Genomic DNA, 22,466 nt, shown 5'->3' with positions numbered 1-22,466 from the left:
TCAGTAGCATCCAGGATTGTACAGCATACAGAACCATCAAATTTAAAAAGATCCTTAAACCAAGTCAGTAGAGGCCTCTACTCGTTTGGCTGCTGCTTATTACTATCCTTAGATAAGGAGCAGGATTTTCCCCTCACTGGGTTGAGGGGAAGATTGTAGTAAGCAGTTGGGCCCTGATGATACCTGTGGTGTTCTGTTAGAGTATTAAGGACTTGTCTACATTGCTCAGATACAAATAGATAGAAAGCTTTATGACAATTTGGAGGGCCCCAATTGCGGGGGTGCGAGGGGGGCTGTTGAGAGTTATTTTTAAATCACAAAATTCTTGTCCGTGTTTAAGTTCCTAAGGGAAAGGTTCCATTACTGAGGACTTAAATTATATAGAAATGTGTCAATTTCAGAGATGTTTGGAACCCAGTGTCTACAGTAGCCAGTGTAATCTGGACAACTTCTTAATTTTCTCTTAGTAACCAGCCTTGGAAAGTATTGAAGGGCTCATAATTTATCAGGAATAATAGATTTACCCCCTTGGGATAAATTATACCCTAAATAATGCACTTTATTCTTAAAAAATACTAAACTTTTTTTTGGAATTCTCATGTCCTTTCTGAGCTAAAACAGTACATAGATAAATGGAGTCAGTCTTAGAGTTCTCTTCATCTTTAGAACATAACGAAAGCTTGCCCGCATATTGTGTAAGTGTAGAGTTTACAGGGAGGTTTAAGGTCCCTAAGTTCCTCAGTAAACCACTGAGGCATAACTGTCCAGGTAAATTGTTGACTCTCCCAGGACAGAACAAACAGGTAAAACTATTTTGATCTAAAGGGGCGCCATAGAAAGCAGAACACAGATAAATATATAGTAGTAAAGTATGCAGAGTCAGGTGGCACTAAAGATAAAATAGTATCTGGGCTCAATGAATTGGGGAAATTGATATTTTATTTATGGCCTTAAGGTCTTAAATCTTCACCCATTGGGTTTTTGACTGGGGAACAAGTCAAAATTTTAAAACTGGTATAGGTATGATTGATTCATCCTTTCTTTATTAGGCTTTAGGACAATTGACTTTAGTTTTTCTTCGTTTCTGGTTTTAGAAGTATTATATAAAGTTAAGTAGAGGTTTAGATGGGTCAGTCTGAACCCTGCTGCCAATATCAGTTAAGACATTTTGCCCACAAAGAGTCCACTTCATGGAGATCTTTAATTTGGTTCCATGGTATGCACAGGTACCTAAGTCAATATCCAAATAAGCTATGATCTGATTGTGAATAGAATCCCGAGGAATCTTAAAACAAACAAACAAACAAAAAAAAAAACAACTCCTCCAAAAAAACAGGAGCTTAATTTTTCAATTCTATTTGCATAGTAGATTCCTATCTCTTAAGTTAATGGGTGTGGCGTCATAAAGGAGAAAATAATATTCCTCACTTGAGAATCCAAGGATAATGGTTATGGGCTAAAACGGGACGAGTATCTTTGGATTATTAGAGATACACCCTATTTGAGTAGCTCATTGACCCTGAGGGAAAGGTTATGTGATGTTGCCAGAGTTTATGGTATGAATAAAATTTCCATGTTTCTTTTAATATTTAGAGAAATTGCTCTTTGCAAGTTTGAGGAATAAATGGGAAGTTGGGTGTGTGTCAGAGCAGTGACATTGATTTGCCCACCTGATATTTCTTCTCTTCATTTTCTTAGCTAGTTCAGGATGTTTTTTTCCCCCAGTGTCTTTTCTGCTTATAATAAGTATCTACAGGTGTCTTTACCATGAGATTCACTCCTCTCATGCTTGATGACAGGAGTGGGAGTATTAAATTGTTTTATCTGTAAGGGTACCAGTTTATTCTTCTTTTGTTCTAAGGCTTTTTGAAGATCTGAATTTGGAGATCTAGTAATGGGGCTATTTCCCATTCCAGTTTTTGTTGCATATTAAATCTATTTCTAGATTTACAGCTGTTCACAAAAAACGGGGAGAGAGCTGGAGTTCATATTTACTTCAGAATCTGCTCCTCAAAGGATTTATCCCTGAAGTGTCCTATAAATTCATTCTTTCCTTGTTTGCAGGAGTAGAGTCTAATATATTTTTATAAGAAAACTGGGCAATATCCTCTGAAAAATTTTGTCCAATATCTACAGCTTTTCTAAATGTCTGGTTTCCGGAGAATTCCCTGACAGTCCAGTGGTTAGGACTCGGTGCTTTCACTGCCAGGGCCCAGGTTCATTCCCTGGTCAGGGAACTAAGATCCTGCAAGCTGCGTGGCGTGGCCAAAAATTTAAAAATTAAAAAAAAAAATGTCTGTTTTCCTATGCAGTTTGGGATTTCCTAAGTCATTCTTGGGATCTTCTCACTTTGCCTTTTCTATTCTTTATTTTTTGCTTCTGAGTATATGAACCAATTGATACAGACCTTGGAACTGGCAGTATTATTTTTCAAAATTAGTTATGGGAATTAAAATATTTTAAAGTAATTGCTAACTTCAGGAAAAATAAAACTTGTATATATAGAAATGTAATCATGGGACTTCACTGGTGGTGCAGTGGTTAAGAATCTGCCTGCTAATGCAGGGGACACAGGTTCAAACCTGGGTCCAGGAAGAGTATCCCCCACTCACTGCAACTAGAGAAAGCCCACACGCAGCAACGAAGACCCAATGCAGCCAAAAATAAATAAATTAATTAATTAAAAAAAAAGAAATGTAATCATGATATACCATATGGCTTAGCATTGAATAAAAATTGCAGTTATAAGAGTATAAATACTGACTGTTGATTTAAGCCACAATTTTTATATAATTCTGTTGGAAGAATAGATGGAGGACATGTAGGATTATGGTTATACGAGAAAGCTATCATATAGGAGGTCAGTAGATAAATTTTTTAAATTGTAGAATCATGGAGTAAAATAACAGAAGCATTTGAAAGTGGTTGCCAGTTTTAGCTCTAAGTTTTTAAATTATGAGAATTATTTGATAAAGATAGAAGAAAAAATTCATCTTGAATCTAAAGGACAGGACACACAACTTGTACCAAAAAAAAGTGGGGGGGAAAGAAATGGAATTGTATACATGGATTTTTTTTCAAAAATGCCCTGTGGTAGTTTTGGTTTTGTAAAAAATTATTTCAGTGAATTTAAAGAATCATATGTTACCATGTAAACATTTGTGCTTAGATAATAAAATTGGTTTTTTTGGAAACTGTAATAAGACTATAGTCTGCTTGTATATTAGCCTTAATTTTAATAACTTTTGGTGAAAGATATTTTCTTGAAGAAAACTTTAAAGTAAGCTATATTCAGAGTTTAAAATTTTAGAGAGCAATATGTTTTATCATGAAGAAGCAACTGGAAGCAAAATTATTGTATGCTGAGTCCATGACAGTTAAAAAAATAATAAAATTGTCATAAGTTACATTTTAAGAGCATAAAATAATATGTGCAATGAATATGTTTAACTTTAATTTGTGAACCCAATTAAAATTTAAAACTGAAAGTGGCTAGAATCTGTTTTAACTTTTCATGATTTTAAAATAGGAAACTCTTCAGAATCAAAAGGAAACATTAACAAAGCAACACAAAGAAGCAATGGCAGTTTTTAAAAAGCAGGTAATTTCATAAGGATAGACAAACATTACAGTTTTAAATATTGCACTTTTCCCACTTCTCATGAATATTATGACAGGTTGTTCTCCATACTCACTGAGGACAAAAAGGTTATTATTGGAAGCAGGAAATAAGATTATTTTGAATCACAACTGATAATAATGTAGTAGAATGATTTAGTTAAGGAAAGAAATTAAGAATACTATTTTCTTGGAGATGTGTTTTCATTGGTCCTAAATAAAATATGTTAGTGATATGTGTGTTCTTGCTCTTTCCCTTCTCCCTTTTCTGTCTTTAATTAGCATATCTTAGGAGCTTACCTTTTCCACATTACTCCTTTACCCAAGCTAACATTATAACACTGGTGAAAAGCTGAAATGCAAGTAGGGAGATATAAAGGATGAAGAGATGTGATTATCATGCACCTTCATAAATATCAACTACTAACAACTAAGAAAGATCAGTAGAAGAATTGAAAAAAATATACTTTAAAGAAATGAAGAACAACTCCTTCTGTTATTTTGAATTCTATAGCTCTTCTTTACTACCTCACATTTCTCTTCAGTTCCTAATTATAAAATAGAAGTGTAAGAAATGTGCCTATGGAAAATGTACTCTGGAAGTGCTTTTCCTTATAGCCATGCCAACATCACCATTTTTTTTTTTCCTTTTTTCTTCCCCCTTTTTTGTTTTTATCTCCATACAAGTGTGTGTGTTCAGAGAGAAATGCATAAAAAGAATAAACCTATATAACCTAATCACTAGTGGGTTAAGGTTATTGGTAATTTACACTGTAGTGTGGATTTGTTTAAGCAGATGATAAACTTCCTTATAGTCTGAAATTGGCTTTACCTAAGTTATGAGAGTTTTAATTGAAGGGTGAGGAAGCAGAAACCAAATGTACAGCATAGTATTCTTTAGGAGAGAGCAGTTCTATGTCTCTGTTACCACAAGGGACTCTGGGCAAGAAGAAATATCCAGGTAATTGAAGGGTAAAGGAGAAAGTGCTATTGGGTTCTTTTTTTTTAAATTTCTTTTCTTCTTTTCTTTCTCTTAAAAAAAAGGATTCTTGAAGGTAAGTGAGGAATATGGAAAATGAGATGGAGAAATTCCAAAGAAAAATTTTATTTCTTGACAACTTTGCCTAGTATCCTTGTGTTGCTTGGAATATTTAATTAGTTTCCTTTGGCAAGTTCACCCTAGTTTTTCTGTTTTAAAATGTCATTATTTATTTATTAGACTAACACATGCATTTAAAAAAAATTTCAGAAAATACTGTCAGTGCAAATACAAATGATACCAATTTTATAAAAGTATGCCTTCAGAAAATGTTATATGTTATTGTTTATGAGTAGATGGCAAAATATTGAAACATTTAAAAAAAACTGGAGGGAAAAACTAAACTTTCAAGGATGATTGGTGCTCTGATCATGAGATTAAATTGTTCATTTTCTTTGGTGACTATCTTTTTTCCCCCTTTTATACCTTTTATTATTTATTTTCTCAGCGTAAAAGTAGCATAATCACATTGTACTAAGTTCAAACAATATAGACATGTAAAACATTTCTGTAGTCTCACTGACCAGTGTAAATCACTGGTAACATTTCACTTACCTGTATTTTAATTTTTAAAATTCTTTATCAGTTGCAAATGAAGATGTGTGCCTTGGAAGAAGAAAAGGTATATATTAATTTTTTAATAATTTGAAACATAGCTTAAATGCATTTAATTATCAGTTGTTCACCATAATGGAAAGGAGCATTGGTAATGAACAAATGGAGACTGTTAATTTCTTAAAATTTTAGAAACAGAAAGGACCTAAGGGAATCATGTTACTTGAGCTCTTATCATTTTACAGTTGAAAGTACTGAGGCCTAGTAAGATATGAATGACTTGCTGAAGCTCCCATTTTGAAGTGGCAAAGCTGGGACTAGAACCTAGATTTCTTCAGCCCCTAAATTAATGCTCTTTCCATTATACTGCAGTGTTTCTATTAAGTATAATATATTTTTAGTGCCTTTTCAATGAAATTACCTTCTTTAAAAAACAGTAAGATGGGCTTCCCTGGTGGCGCAGTGGTTGAGAGTCCGCCTGCCAATGCAGGGGACACGGGTTCATGCCCCGGTCCGGGAAGATCCCACATGCCGCAGAGCAGCTGGGCCTGTGAGCCATGGCCGCTGAGCCGGCGCGTCCGGAGCCTGTGCTCCGCAACGGGAGAGGCCACAACAGTGAGAGGCCGCGTACCACCAAAAAAAAAAAAAAAAAAAAAACAGTAAGATGATTTGCATCTGCATGCAGACCAACAGGAAAAGAGTATACAACTCTGAGCAATGCTAGAAATTCATGTGGCATTAAATGTTTTCTCTAGCTATTCAATAGTTCATACATGTTTTTATTATATCAAAGGACATGTCATTTATAATATTAAAACTTAGAGTTATTTTTAGCAAAAGACTTTCTTTAAAAATTTTTCTCATATCCTTATATTTATAAAACAAATGTACTTGTGTCTTATTGATTAGAATATATTTATTCTAGCCATATTAATTAAATACTTAATTATATAGTATCCATAAGTTCTCAGGAATGCTCTACTGATAAAATGATTTATTGTTATAATGAGATTTTCCATTTCATGATATTTGTAACCTTGTATAGACCTTATTGTAATTTTATGATATCTTGAAGTCATTAGAAATACAAGTTGTAGTACAGATACATGTTTAAATTCTGTGAAGTGTTAGGTTGCAAGTAGAGATTTTGGTTCTTGAACTCTTGTTCTCCCTGTTAATAATGTCACTTACATTGGAAAGTACTGAAATATAGTTTTTTACTTTAAGGGAAAATATCAACTTGCTACAGAAATAAAAGAAAAAGAAATAGAAGGATTGAAGGAAACATTAAAGGCATTACAGGTAAAGTAACTTAGTATTGCTTGAAAAGTAATTTGGTATTTTAGCATTGTATGAGTAAAATGCTGTAAACATGTAGTGCAGCAAAGTGAAGCTGAAAAAAATTCATATATCATATATAATTTAGTACTTTTTCCTGAGAGCCTTGGATTTCAAATTAGTAGGATTTTTGCTTTATCTTTTATTTTAAAAGGAAATATTAACATAACTTTCATTATTCCTCACAGTAATATAATGAGATATATGTTATTTTTAGCACTTTATAGATGACAAAAGCAAGTTAGGCCTATATATTATAACTGATTTATCTATGGTCCTTAAAAATTAACATAAAATAGCATTTATTGTTATTATTATTTGTTAAGTTCTTCTTATTTTCTACAAAGATGAAGGAAACATCACTTTGCCTTTAAATCATTCAGTCTCATACAGAGGTATGAGGTATACAACAGAATACAGAGGTATACAACAGATGATGAATCATTCAATACATATTTATGAAGGTCTACTATGTGCCAAACCCTGCTCTAAGCACTGGGAATACAGCTGTGAGTAAAAGGGTCAAAAACCTCTGCCCTTGTGGAGTTTACATTCTAATGGGGAAGACAAACAATAAAAAGAGATAAAAAGTAAAATAGAGATTGTTGGGGGAAAAGATATTCACGTGATTTCAGAGTATCACCCTATAGATAATATTAATTACAAAGAGCAAAGTAATTTTTTTACAGTGGAAGGATCTTGATGGTTACTACCTGAATCAGATTTCACACTGTAGTGTGGATTTATTTAAGCAGTTGAAAAGCTTTCTTCCTTTAGTCTGATTACAGTAGTACAAGGATTCCTTTTCTCCACATCTTTACTAGCACTTCTTATCTCTTGTCTTTTTGATCACAGCCATTCTGATAGGTGTGAGGTAATCTCATTGTGAGGTTGATTTGCATTTCCCTGATTATTAGTGATGTTGAGCATGTTTTCGTATACCTGTTCATCATTTGTATGTCTTTCTTTGAGAAATGTCTGTTTAGGTCCTCAGCTCATTTTTTAATTGGGTTATTTGGGGTTTTCTGCTATTGAGTGTGTATGACTTCCTGCTACATTTTGGATATTAACCTCCTACTCAGATACATGGTTTGCAAATGTTTCTCCCATTACATAGGTTGCCTTTTCACTCAGTTGCTTATTTCCTTTGCTGTGTAGAAGCTTTTTAGTTTCATGCAGTCCCACTTGTCTATTTTTGGTTTTGTTGCCTGTGCTTTTGGTGTCATGTCTAAAAAATCATTGCCTAATGTTGAGAAGCTCTTTTCCTAAATTTCCTTCTAGTAGTTTTATGGTTTCAGGAGTTACGTTTAAGTCTTTTTTTTTTTTTTTTTTTTTTGGTGGTATGCGGGCCTCTCACTGTTGTAGCCTCTCCTGTTGCAGAGCACAGGCTCCGGACGCACAGGCTCAGCAGCCATGGCTCACGGGCCCAGCCGCTCCACGGCATGTGGGATCTTCCCGGACTGGGGCACGAACCCGTGTCCCCTGCATCGGCAGGTGGACTCTCAACCACTGCGCCACCAGGGAAGCCTTATGTTTAAGTCTTTAATCCATTTTGAGTTGATTTTTGTTTATGGTATGAAATTTTGTATATTGCATGAGGTAAGGGTCCAGTTTCATTGTTCTGCATGTGGATATCCAGTTTTTCCAACACCATTTATTGAACACTATCCTTTCTCCATTATGTGTTCTTGGTGTCCTTGTCGAAGATCATTTGGCTACAGATATGTGGATTTATTTCTGGGCTCTCTATTCTGTTCCATTGGTCGATATGTCTCATGTTGGTTTTGGTTTTGCTTTCGTTTTGTTTCTTGTCAGTACCATGCTGCTTTGATTGCTGTAGCTTTGAAATATATTTTGGAATCAGGAAGTATAATGTCTTCAGTTTTGTTCATTTTGCTCAGATTGCTTTGGCCATTCAGGGTCTTTCATGATTCTATATAAATTTTAGGATTGTTTCTTCTATTTCTGTAGAGACTGGCATTGTGATTTTGATAGGGATTGCACTGAATCTGTAGATCACTTTGGGTAATACAGACATTTAAACAGTATTTAATTTTCCATCCATGAACACAGTATGCCTTTACATTTATCTGTGCCTTTTAAATTTCTTTTATCAATGTTTTATAATATTCAGTGTACAGACCTTAACCGCTCTGCTTAAATTTGTTCCTAAATATTTTATTCATTTTGTTGCTATTGTGATTATTTTCTTAATTTTCTTTTCAAATAGTTTGTTGTTTGTGTATAGAAATGTGGCTGATTTTTGTATGCTGATTTTGTATCCTCAATTTTACTGAATTCATTTATTAGTTCTAACAGTTTTTTTGTTGTCTTTAAGGTTTTCTATATGTATGATTATGTTTCCTTCAAATAGAGATAATCTTACTTATTCCTTTGTGATTTGGATGCCTTTTATTTCTTTTTCTTTTCTCATTGCTCTGGCTAGGACTTCCAGTATTCTGTTGAATAGAAGTGAGAATAGGCACTCTTGCCTTATACTGGTTTGATTATGATGATCACTGTGGGTTTTTTATAAATGGCCTTTATTGTGCTGAGGTAAATTTCTTATATACCTATTTTGTTGAGAGTTTTTATCATGAATGGATGTTGAATTTTGTCAAATGCTTTTTCTACATCTATTGAGATGAACATGTGGTTTTTTTTCTTTCATTCTATTAGTGTGGTGTATCACATTGATTTATTTGCATATGTTGGACCATCCTTTTAACCCAGGGATTAAATCTCACTTGGTAATGGTGTATGATCCTTTCAATATGCTTTCGAATTTTGTTTGCTAGAATTTTATTGAAGATTTTTGCATCTATGTTCATCATAGATACTGGCCTGTAGTTTTCTTTTCTTGTAGTGTCTTTGTCTGGTTTTGTCGACAGAATGATGATGGTCTCATAAAATGAGTTTGGAAATGTTCCCTGTTCCGTGTTTTGGGAGAATTTAAGAAGGATTTGTATGAAATCTTCTTCAAATGTTTGGTAGAGTTCTTCCATGAAGCCATCTAGTCCTGGGCTTTTCTTTGTTGGGAGGTTTTAAATTACTGATTCAATATCCTCATTTGCTATTGGTGTGTTCAGTTTTTCTAGTTCATCAATCTTCAGTTTTGGTAGGTTGTATGTTTCTAGGAATTTATCCATTTCTTTTTTTTTTTGCGGTACGCGGGCCTCTCACTTGTGGCCTCTCCCGTTGTGGAGCACAGGCTCCGGACGTGCAGGCTCAGTGACCATGGCCCACGGGCATGTGGGATCTTCCCGGACTGGGGCATGAACCCATGTCCCCTGCATCGGCAGACGGACTCTCAACCACTACGCCACCAGGGAAGCCCTCTGTTTCTTTTAACGGGAGAATTTGTTGGCATGTAATTGTTCATAATAGTCTCTTATGATCCTTTTTATTTCTGAGGCATCCATTGTAATGTCTCCTTTTCATTTCTAATTTTGTTTATTTGATTCTTCTGTCATTTTCTTAGTCTAGCTAACAGTTTGTCAATTTTGCTTATTCTTCCAAAAAACCAACTCTTAATTTCGTTGTTTTTTTTCATTTGTTTTTGTATTTGCTATTTGATTTATTTCTGTTCCAATCTCTATTATTTTCTTCCTTCTGCTGATTTTGGCCTAGTTCTTCTTTTTCTAGTTGTTTGAGATGTAAAGTTAAGTTGTTTATTCAAGGGTTTTTTTTTTAAGGTAGGCGTTTATCATTATGAAATCTCCTGTTAGTATTGCTTTTGGTGCATCCCATAAGTATTGATATATTGTGTTATTGTTTTTGTTTTGTCTTGAGATACTTTTAAAATTCTCCTTTTTTTTTAACATAACAAATGTTCAAGAGTATGTTGTTTAGTTTCCATGTATTTGTGAATTTTCCTGTTTTCTTACTGTTAATGATTTCTAATTTTATTCCACTGTGATCAGAAAAGATACTTGGAATGATTTTGATCTTCTCAAATTTAAGACTTTTTTGATGACCTGTCACATAGAAGGTGACTTTTCTGTGATACACCATATGGTAGACATATGATCTGTCCTGGAGAATGTTCCATGTGTGCCTGAGAAGAATGTGTATTCTCCTTCTATTGAGTGAAAAGTTCTGTATATGTCTGTTAGGTCCATTTAACCTATAATGATGTTCACATCAACTGTTTCTTTATTGATTTTCTGTCTGGATATTCTATCCATTATGGAAAGTGAGGTACTGGAGTCTCCTACTATCATTGTAGTTTTGTCAGTTTCTCTCTTCAGATCTGTTGATGTTTGCTTTGTATATTTAAGTGCTCTGATGTTGGGTACATATATACTTATTATATCTTCCTGTTGAATTGACTCTTTGGCATTATAGAATGACCTTCTTTGTCTCTAAAGACAGTTTTGACTTAAAGTCTATTTTATCTGATATAAGTTTAGCCACCCCTGCTTTCTTTTGGTTACTCTTTGGTATATCTGTTTCATCCTTTTACTTTCAGTCTACATGTGTCCTTAAATCTACAGTGAGTCTCTTACAGATGTATCACTGGATTTAAAAAAAATTTGTTTAGCCACTCTGTGCCTTTTTATTGGAGAGTTTAATCCATTTACATTTAAGTAATTATTGATAGGTGTGGAATCACTGTTGTGATTCTGTTGATTGTTTTCTGTTTTAGTTGTGTTGTACATCTCTTCCTCTCTTGTCTTCTTTTGTTATTTGATGTTTTTTATAGTGATTTTTAAAATTCTTCTCCCTTTATCTTTTGATGTTGGTCCATAAATCATATGGCCTTTCTTCACCCTCTTTCATTCTTTTTTCTTTTCACTGGATAATTTAAAATGATCTGTCTTTGAGTTCACTGGTTTATTTCTTTTGTTCCACTGAGTGTGCTGTTGAAGCTATTACATTTTTCATTTCATTCATTGTGTTCTTCAGCTCTAGAATTTTTTTGGTTCTTTCCTTATGACTTCTATCTCTTTATTGAACTTCTCATTTTATTCATGTAATATTTTCCTGATTTTTTTGAGTTATCTATCTGTGTTGTCTTGTAGTTTGCTGAGCTTCTTTAAAACAGTTATTTTGAATTCTTTGTCAGGTAGTTCATAGATCTCCAGTTCTTTGGGGACAGTTACTGGAAATTTGTAGTATTCCTTTGATGGTGTCATGTTTCCTTGATTTTTTTGTGTTCCTTGTAGCCGTTTGTTGGTGTTTGTGCATTGAAGGAGCAGTGACCTCTTTCAGAGTTTTTGGACTAGCTCTGGTGGGTATAAACCTTGACCTACTGGTGGATGTGAGGATGCTGGCTGGGTGGCATATGTGGTGGTGTCAGGTGTAGTGCTGGGTCTAGCAGCTCTGGCTTGGTTGGGGAGCAGTGATGCTTCTGGTTCCAAGAAAGGGCACAGTAGCCTGGGCTCCAGGCAGCTCCATCAGCTCAGGTAGGTGTAGACATTAGCAAAGACTGTCAGTGTCCTTGGAGGTGAAAGCTGCTGGTGTCCATGGTAGTGATGAGGGCTGTTGAGGTCCTTGGTGGTGAAGGCTGCTGGTGTCTTCCTGCTCTCCTTTTCTCCTATTTGGGGGGAGTTGTTGCTGAGGGCATTTCTTTTGGTGCCAAGCTGTATGAACCTAGACGATTGAATGACACAGGTGAAATGCTTCCTATACTTTTCTATTCAGACATCCTTGTTTTTTTGTGCTCTACTGGGTTGCTGCAGCTTCTTAATAGTACTCCAGAGCTCTTCCAGAACTATTTTCATTTTTAGGTACTTGTTAAATCATGTGGGGGTGTGGGAAGGCTGGGACCTCCTGGTCTACCATCTTTCTGATGTCACTCCCATGAATTCTTTATATTTCTCTGAAATAAGCCCTTTTTGTTTGTGTTCTGGGCTTCAGATTGTTTCTTCAGTTTGTCATTTGTATTTTGATTTTGTTTGTTTGGCTTTTTGTTTAACATTTGCTATAAATTATTTATTTTTCTTTTACGGCTTTTGGAGTTTGTCATGGTTAGAAAGGCATTCACAACTACAAAGTTATAAAAAGGATTTGCCAATGTTTTCTTTTATTACATCTAAGTACTCAAATTTTACATTAGATCTTCAATCATTTGAAGTTTATCTTTGTAACAGTATGAGATATTGATCTAAGTCTATATTTTTTCAGGTTGTTATTCAGTTGTCTTAACACTATTTAGATTCTCCTCATTTGAGATATTAAGCAATTTTTATTTTGGATTTCATTTGTTACTTTGATGTAACAAAGTGAATAAAAATTAAGTACAGCAAAATGTCAATGAGTTCCAAGAAGAATGTTTTTAATAAAAAGAAGGGCATGGATTCCATGCCTCAATTTGGATGAATTAGAGGCTGGAAGATATTAGTGATATAGTAAAGAATCCTTATATCTTGTTTCTTCAACAACAGCAGCAACAAAGCAGTAAGTGATTAGAAACTCCAGAGAAAACAGATTACCGTATAACTAAGGCATAAAGTAAATTAAAATTTGGGATGGTTTTGAGCAACTGATGGGTTAAAACAAGAGACGATATTTAGGTCCTGACCCTAGTAAAATCATCCTTCATGTAGCACATTGGACCTATACGAAGGAAATGTGGTATTAACACCCTGTTGGGCTTTGCATTAAACAATATCTATATTGACTGTAATAACATAAACACTGTTGACTTCCAGTTTTTAGAATTAACCTATAAGCAAAGCATGGGAGACTTAATTATGGTTACAGAACAAAACTTAAATGTTACTAACCTTGTTGATGAAAAAGTAAAGGTGCAGTGAGATGAAGTTCATGGTGATATCCAGAAATATTCTTTAAAGTTGATGGAAAAGAAATAGGGGTTTAAGGCTACTATTTAAAGTTTATGTAGTTATACAGTTTAGTGATTCTTATCATACCTCAGATATCCAGTTTAAAATGACCCCAGTAGGTAAACATTTTTTTTATTATTTAAATTAAAAAGTTGTTCTTATAATTGAGTATACCGAAATTACCATTATAGCTATTATAGAAGACTCTAATGTGTTTTCTTACAGTATCTTGAACTAGGCATAACTTACCTCTTATTTCCGAATAAATCTTGAAAAAGTGTTACTTTCTTTTCTACTAAAATGTTGTCAATAAAGAAATATGCCAATTTTGTTATAAGTGCTTTGTTATTTTAGCACTTTTTCTTAAATTATTTCATTTGATACCACTCATGCATGTTTAATTATCTGGATAATGTAATGAGTATTTTCAAATCAAAAGAAATTTCTTCATATGGCTGACCTTCTGTGCAAGAGCTGTAAGGATTTGTTTTGCCTTGTTCAGCCCGTGACATAGTACAGGTGATGTATATGTTACTTTATGGCTGGATGAACATGATATATGAACAGTGTAGAACAATGAAGATACTTCTGGTGTTTCCCCTCCAAGTTAAAGAAAAAAACTTCCTCTTTAATTATGGATCTGATATAAATCCATTAGGCAAAGAAAGTTCACAGCCTCTTAACCATCATGTAGCAACCTCCCTCCCTCCTTTACTTAGGTTGCTACTTTTTTCCTTTCATGAGGTTGTGCCTACCATGTGCAGGAATAAGAAATCAGATAATGCCTTTTCTTGAAAAGCTCATAGCCAAGCCACTCTACCTACTGAATTCTAAAATGAAACAAACAGACACAAAACCACAACACACCAAAAGCTGAATTATTTTTCCTTTAATGGATTCTTTGAATGTGTTTAACTTCTATTTAAAATGGTACCTTGTTACTTGATTTTAAAGGGATTAGTTAGGGCTTCCCTGGTGGCACAGTGGTTAAGAATCTGCCTGCCAGTGCAGGGGACACGGGTTTGTGCCCTGGTCCGGGAAGATCCCACATGCCGTGGAGCAACTAAGCCCGTGCGTCACAACTACTGAGCTTGCGCTGTAGAGCCTGCAAGCCACAGCTACTGAAGCTCGCACGCCTAGAGCCCGTGCTCTGCAACAAGAGAAGCCACCACAATGAGAAGCCCGCACACCACAAGGAAGAGTAGCCCCCGCTCACCACAACTAGAGAAAGCCCGCGTGCAGCAGCAAAGACCCAACGCAGCCAAAAATAATAAATAAATAAAATTTAAAAAAAAAAAATATATATATATTAAAAACTAATAATAAAGGGAATTAGTTAGAGCAGGGCAACCTGCTTATATCTTAGTTACCTGACAAATTAAACTTTGTTTATGTAAACAGTATGCCTAAGGGTTAAATTTTGCTGAGTGTCCTGTAGATTTTAAATAAATTATTTCGGCCTATTAAAGGCTTACTATTATACATGATCCTGTGGTAACTCTTTGTCTTCTTGAACCTCAATTTTCCTTTAGGTAAAATGAGGAAATTGAAATACATCAGCATTTCCCAAACAAGACCATTTTGTGAAGCAATAACGTATTATATTCTCTGCTTCACTTAATTTTTTTTTTGCGGTACGCGGGCCTCTCACTGTTGCGGCCTCTCCCGTTGCGGAGCACAGGCTCCAGACGCGCAAGCTCAGCGACCGTGGCCCACGGGCATGTGGGATCTTCCCGGACCGGGGCACGAAGCCGTGTCCCCTGCATCGGCAGGCGGACTCTCAACCACTGCGCCACCAGGGAAGCCCCTACTTCACTTCATTTTAAGCTTACTGAATTTATAAATTAAGACATTAATTCCTCTGACAGAACTGAAGGCATATTTAATACATAATGTGTTATTTCTACTATTGAATCTTTATCTTATTAGGCCTTACCTAACCACAGTGATAAAAGGGAACTAAATCCCTAGAGCTTTGACTGTGCGCATTTATCCACAAGGAATTCTTAGATATTTGGAAATTTTGTAGTTTGGAGAATCATAAACTTACAGAGATGTTAGAAATACATTACAGAGAACTATTTTCCTGGATGATTTAAAAGTAATACGCCAGGTACTTCCCTGGTGGTCCAGTGGCTAACACTCTGTGCTCCCAACGTAGGAGGCCCGGGTTTGATCCCTCGTCAGGGAACTAGATCCCACATGCAGCAACTAAGACTGCACATGCTGCAACTAAAAGATCCCACATGTTGCAGTGAATATCCCACATGCCACAACTAAGACCCAACACAGCCAAATAAACAAATAAATAAATAAATATTTTTTAAAAAATAAAGTAAAAGTAATATGCCAATCTGATGCCCTGTCACCCCAAATACTGTAATATCTCTCCTATGATCAAGGACATTGTCCTACAAAACCATAACACAACCATAAAATCAGGAAGTTAACACTGATATATAATTGTAAATTAATTCTCATGCCCCATTCAGGTTTCACCAGTTGTCCTAGCAAAAGGATCCAGTTTAGAATCTTATGTTGCATTTAGTTGTCATGTCTCTTTGATCTCTTTCAGTCTGGAACAGTTCCCCAGTCTTTGTATGATTTTAATGCCTTTGAAACTCTTGAAGATCACAGTCTAGTTATTTTGTAGAATGTCCCTCAATTTCTGTTTTGTTTTTTTTTTTAATTGAAAAATAGTTGATTTACAGTGTTGTGCCAATCTCCCTCAGTTTCTGTTTGGATATTTCCTCATGAATAGAGATAGTTTATGCATTTTGGGCAAGAATATTACAGAAATAAGGCCTTATTCCTGTAATTGAATTCTATCAGATAGCTGATGATTTCAGTTTGTCTTATTATTGGTGATGTTCACTTTGAACATTTGATTTAGGTGGTATCTGACAAGTTTCTCCACTGGAAAGTTATTCTTTTCCCCTTTCTAATCAGAGTATTTTATAGGCAGGTACTTTGAATAGAAATGTTCTGTTTCTCTCCAAACATTTAATATATTCATTTATTTATATCAGTTTAGAATCGTAGTTTCTTATTTTATTCAATGGATAAAAATCTGTGACTATCATTATTTATTTTGATCCTCACATGATCATTAGTTTGGCCAGTAGGAGTCCATTCAGGATGATTTTTTAGTCTTTTGGACATGACTTTATCATTCTTTCAGCATTTTCCTGCTCTCAGGTAAAAACAAAATGTTCCAGGATCACCTTGTAGTTTACGTAACCTTGCCCTGGAATACAGCATTTCTCCACATTGCCCTGGTTCCTTTTAGTGGAAAATGGAATGTAGACACCCAGATCTGGGCATTGTTACATTCACTGCTATTGGGGTGTCACTGGTCTCAGACCTTCTTAGTAGACAGAGCTAGGGAATCTATGTATGTATTTATATACACACAAATATATAAACGCACATTTATAATTATGTTTGTTTCTCTATCAATCTATATATGTCAAAAACCATGAATTCACATTACTTCCATTTCCAATCCAAAACCATAAGGTTAATTTTAATTTATTTCCCTTCCATATTTATATATTTCTTTTTTGTTACAGTAAGAAATATGACTTTCTTTATTCTTAATATATTTACTTATTTGATAAATTACCCTGTACGTGATCACGCCTCCATTCTGCTACTCCTTCCTAATGTGGATGCCCTCTTCTCCCTGCTTCAACTCTGATACCTGGGTTGCCCTTTTTCAGCACTGCCTACTAAGCACCCTACTCAGCTTTTGACTCCCCATTCAGGCCTGATACCCTGTTCTGGAATGCTGCCACCACTACCCCTTCACCTCTTCCCCACCTAATGAACTTGGGACTGAGTTGTTCAGGAAGGTGAGGGGTTAAATATTTTTAGCACAGTACTTAAAGGACTTTATTCCCAAGTAACATAAATCCCATTAATTTAATGGGAAAATAGATTTGCTCTAAACAAATGTACTTTACAGTAAACTTTTCATAAAATTTTCCAAAAAGTGAAGGATAGCTATAACTAGGAAAACATTTGTACTTTATCTTTCAAATTGCTTTCTGTTGTTAATACACTAATTAGTGTTAGTATAGTTTTGTTCCAGTATTAGAAAGCTGCCTATATCTGGTATTATAAACCAGTTTTATGTGATTTCAGAATGAATAATCATTATATAGAACATCTGTAAAAAGATTTCATGTCAATCTAGTTATGTTACTTTCAAATTTGACTTATTTGACATAGGAATGCAGCTACATGGTAGTTTTTTAAGTTGGAAAGTGCTCTAGAGGTGTTGATAAAATAGAGCTGTGAATCATGGTTCAGAAAGAATAAAATGCAGAGATATTGATGTTTGAAGAACAGTGACCTGAAAGAATTTGGTAAATTTGCTCTATGTTTATCAGTTTTATCTTTGGCTAATGGTAGCTGTATTAGTGAAGGTTCACCAGCGAAACAGAACCTGTATATAGAGAGAGAGAAAGAAAGAAAGAGGGTGATTGATTGATTATGAAGAATTGGCTCACACGATCACACAATTATGGAGACAGAGAAGTGCCGTGATCTGTTGTTTGCAAGCTGGAGATTCTGGAAAGCTGGAGGTATGATTCCAGTCTGAGTCCCAAGGCCAGTCTTTTTTTTTTTCCTCTTATTTTTCTAGATGACCTCTACCTTTTTACTTTGCTTTTGTCTGTATGCCTTAAAAATACTCTGATCTCATCTAGTCTCATTTCTTTAAAATGGGGTCTACATGCAGAGGGCTTCCAAATGTATATCTCCAGCCCCAACTCCAGCCTGGATTGACTATTGGATGTCTAAAAGACATCTCAAACTTGACATGTCCAAAACTTAGTTCCTAAAATCTCGCCCTGAAAGCTAACTAACTTATTTGTCTTTTCTGTTTTTGTTAATTACAACTCCCTTCTTCCTGTTGCAGATTTTTTTCAGCTTTTCCCTCAGAGTATATCCAGAATCTGACCACTTCTCACTACATCTACTACTAACACCCTAGTCCTCTTTCATCATCCTCTTTCATCTCAATTGCAGTAGTTATATGAAATGTTCTTCCTGCTTCCACTTCTGTTCTCCTTCAGTTTTAATATAACAGTCAGAGTGATCCTTTCAAGGAGTAAGTCAGGCTCTGTCACATTTGTGCTTGGGTCTCTTCAGTGGCTTCCTGTCTCATTCAGAGTAAACCATTATTATGCACCACAGACCTACAGTGATTTGGCCCTACCTCCTCTCCTACTCTTCTGTGAACTCATCTTTTGCTGTTCTTCCCCTTGCTTACTAAATCTTCCAGCCACATTGGCTTCTTTGCTGTTCTTTGAACACACAAGACATTTGCCCACCTTAGGGGCTTTGCACTTGCTGGAATACTCTTCCTTACTTTCTGTTGAGTCTTTACTCAAAAGTTGCCCTCTCAGAAAGGACTTTCCTGGCCATCCTGTGTAATCCCCTTCCCTGATTTATTATTTTTCCTTAGCACTTATCAATATCTAATAGAACTATATATTTTAACTTATTTATATTGCTAATTATCTACATTCCCCAGAATTTAAGCTGGACAGGATTTTTTGGTCCAATACTATACCCCCAATGTCTACATTAGTGCTTTACTTATAGTAGCATTCAATATTTGTTGAAGAAATGAATCACATATAACTCATTCCACCAAAATGAAATAAAATTATTAGTTCAAGGCAGTATGCTAAAAATTTATTTCACAGGAAACGTGAAGTAATTTTAAGAACTTTTGCTTCAATTTTAGCAAATATTAGGTGAGTTTAAGTAAATAAGCACTCATACATGGCTAGTTGGAGTTTAACTTGGTCCACCATTCTGGAGGACTATGTGTGTAATAACAATTGTTAAGTCTATAAAAATGAACAAATCTTAGGAGTCCTGCTTCTTGGAATTTATTCTGCTAAAATGAATAACTGCAGAGTTTTCTTGGTAACAGCATGTTTATTTCAGAATTCTTTCATAGAACTGAAAACTCGGTAAATCTACAAAAATGAGAGTGATTTGATAAACTGTGGTATAAAGTTAAACAGTGGAATACTGTGTAGCCATTAAAAACTTGTGTTGTAGATTAATTTGTAATATAAAAGTGTTTGCTATATATTAAGTAAAAATAGGTTACAAAATAGTACATATATTATTATTCTACACCCTACTGACTCTCTTTTAAAGTATAAATACATAGAAAAATATCTGGAAGTACCACGGTATTAATGATTGTTATTTCTGGCTTGTGAGATGGTTTAAGACAATGTTTTTCCCCTATGCTTATCTATTTTATCAAAATTTTTTCAATGAAGAGCTAATATTAAGTAGCAGACTCTCCTAGAGTTTTCTTGCTGTCCTTCTTGCTTTATTTTTCTTCATAGTAGTTGTCACTCTGTAACTTCTGTACTTTTTACTTATATTTAATTGTCTGTCTACCACCACCCCCACTAGACAGAAAGCTTGTTACGGGCAGGGACTTTGTTCATTGTTGTATCCCAGGATCCTAGGAAAATGGCTGGCATATAGTAGGTGCTCCATAAATATGTGTTGAATAAATAAATAAATGTATTGTTTTTGTTATAGAGAATAAAGTTATGGTAAGTAACATTTTGAAAAAGTGTCACTGGAAAAAATTGCATATAAGATACACGTCACATTATATAACATACAATTTTAATATCAGAAGGAATTTATAACAAATAACTAAAAAGTTTTCATGAGATTTTTTTTCCCCTTATTGTTTTCAAGGTTTCTAAATATTCTTTACAGAAGAAAGTGAGTGAAATGGTAAGGAAATTTCAAAATATACACCCACCCCAGATTAGTGCATAATGTGCACAGTATTTTTGTCAATATTAATGTGACATTTATTGTAAAAAAAATGTTGAAACTGGATATTAATATCCCCTTTAAAGGACTGAATTACAATTTCAGATATAGCTTAAATGAATTTATTTCACAAATTTATTTCCAGATAGTGTTTACATGTTATAAAATAAATTTAACACAGTTCCCAAATTATTGGTAGAGGTCTTATATGAAAATTGAACAACAAAGAAGTGAAAACAACAGAATTCTGAAACCCCTTACTTTAATGATATCTTTTCTAGGTATTTGTGTAAACACATAGTTATTACTTTTAGCCTGAAAATTTGAAATAATATGAAGTAGCATTTGAATACTACACTTGGGATATGGTACTCATCCCTTATCATTCAACAAGTGTTAATTTGTTGTGCATTCCTCTTCTGCAGTATATTAAAATTAATATTTACATTTTTACAGCATAACATTTTATGAAATATTTACTTTGATATTCTATCTTTCTATCCCTGTTGGATTCAGAAGAATTTTTTTCTCTGTATTTTTGATTGAGCAAAATTCTCCCATATCCACTTATATCTTCAGAGGGCTTCTTGGGTGGGTTTATGCTATTTCGTTCTTCCTTCTTTGGAGCAGACTGTAAGGCAAGTAAAAATAATTTTTGGGTAAGGTTTATGTATTATATCTATGAGAAGTAAGAAATGAGAGATCATTCCTTATGACGTTAAATACAAAAATATAAAGTACGTATTTTGCTTCTTGAAATGTTTTGGTGTGTTAGAAAATAAAAGAGCCATAGAAAGATTGCTAAGCTTGATTGAATAAAAGATGTGAAAATTCTGTCACTGTTCAACTGGAAAGACTACAGATAATACTGTCAGACTATTTTAAACTATGATCTTAATTAAGGAGCTGAAAAACTAGATTCTGGTTTAGCTTTAAGTATCATGACATTTGTACTGAAAGTCATCTTCAACGCTACAGTGGTTTTACACAAAATATAGTGAAATTGAATAATGTACCCTCTGACCTGGGAGATAAGGCTACAAGTTAAAGATCAAAGGCAACATAAAATGTGTTTTATTTTATTCCACTTTAAAATTTCATCAAACAGATACTTATAATCTTAAAAAAACATGGAAACATGCAGTATACTTTTGATAGTTTTTGGTCACTTCTGAACATTTTGTTAATGTGAATTTAAGACTCTTAAGCACCTACTAAAATTTGAATTATAGTTGTATTTTTTCTGACAGTTCAAAGCATTAAATAAATCACTTTATATTAAAATAATTTTATATATTGATAGATATACATGCCAATTTTGGCAGAATATTATGTATATTTTAGATGATGGATTTAAAAGTTAAAAATAAACCTTTTTCTAAACATTCTTACATTATTCTTTTTACATTATTCTTATATAATTCAGGTGACCTTTTCTTTATTCAAAGTACTAAACAGTATTCAGTAATCCAGTTAATTTTATTCAAATCAGCACATTATCCTTTTATATTGATATTATTTGACTATGTGCAAGACATGAAACAAGATGGTCACTTGTGCCAAGGCAGGACTTTGGGGAGCAATTGATAAGTGTCCCAAAAGAAATAATTTTAAAAATAGTATTAAGTATTTAATTATTAAATATTAATACTATTAAGTATTAATAGTATTAAGTATTTAAACAAGTTCATGATTTCCTATAGGCAAGCTCTTAACTACTAGTAAATTTCTGTCTTGTGGGAATTCAATAAAGTGATTTTCATGTAGAGGTGGTATGTCTCTAGATAATTTAACACAATTATGAATGGAAAGATTCATCTAGCTCTAAAAGTACCCAAATTTTCTCTTGAACAAATGATCACATTGATCATTACCAATAAAACAAATGCAACTAAATATGATAAAAATAAACTATAGAACGTCAAATTAATTGATTTGGTCATTGATGAAAATCTTTCCTGCTTTGTTCCCATAATTACTGTATAGGTGACTATGTTGTGTAACTGAGTTGCCAATAGAGCTTAACGAACAAAATAAAAATTTATCCAACCATCTCTTAGTTGTAGTTTCTTTTTTGTATATCACTTTCCTTTAAAGAAAAGACTTATAAGAATAATTTATTTTGTCTTTATTAAATTAAAACAATTTTTCAGTATTGAAGGTTTTGATGAGATTTGGAATTACCACATATTTTCTTTCAGAGTAGAATATTTTTAGACTGAAGACTTGTCTGGAAGTAATCTTCATGATTATAATAATTATATACATCTGTACACATAAAATATGTAACTTTGGTT

At 34.0% G+C, this 22,466-nt stretch overlaps 1 protein-coding gene across 1 annotated transcript in view; it reads left to right on the top strand.

Annotated features, from left to right (window-relative positions):
- CCDC73 (coiled-coil domain containing 73) overlaps positions 1-22,466 on the top strand; it is a 107,008-nt gene that overhangs the window by 24,844 nt on the left and 59,698 nt on the right. Inside the window, exons 4-7 of the mRNA XM_082843997.1 lie at positions 3,530-3,601; positions 5,244-5,279; positions 6,440-6,514; positions 20,089-20,127. Of these exons, the coding sequence (XP_082700123.1) occupies positions 3,530-3,601; positions 5,244-5,279; positions 6,440-6,514; positions 20,089-20,127 (222 nt within the window). The remainder of the gene's footprint in view (positions 1-3,529; positions 3,602-5,243; positions 5,280-6,439; positions 6,515-20,088; positions 20,128-22,466) is intronic.

The sequence above is a fragment of the Leucopleurus acutus genome (genome assembly GCF_964270905.1).
Source record: "Leucopleurus acutus genome assembly, chromosome: 8".
Taxonomy (NCBI): Eukaryota; Metazoa; Chordata; class Mammalia; order Artiodactyla; family Delphinidae; genus Leucopleurus; species Leucopleurus acutus.
The sequence above is the reverse complement of the archived record's forward strand: the minus strand, read 5'-3'. Positions and strand labels throughout refer to the sequence as shown.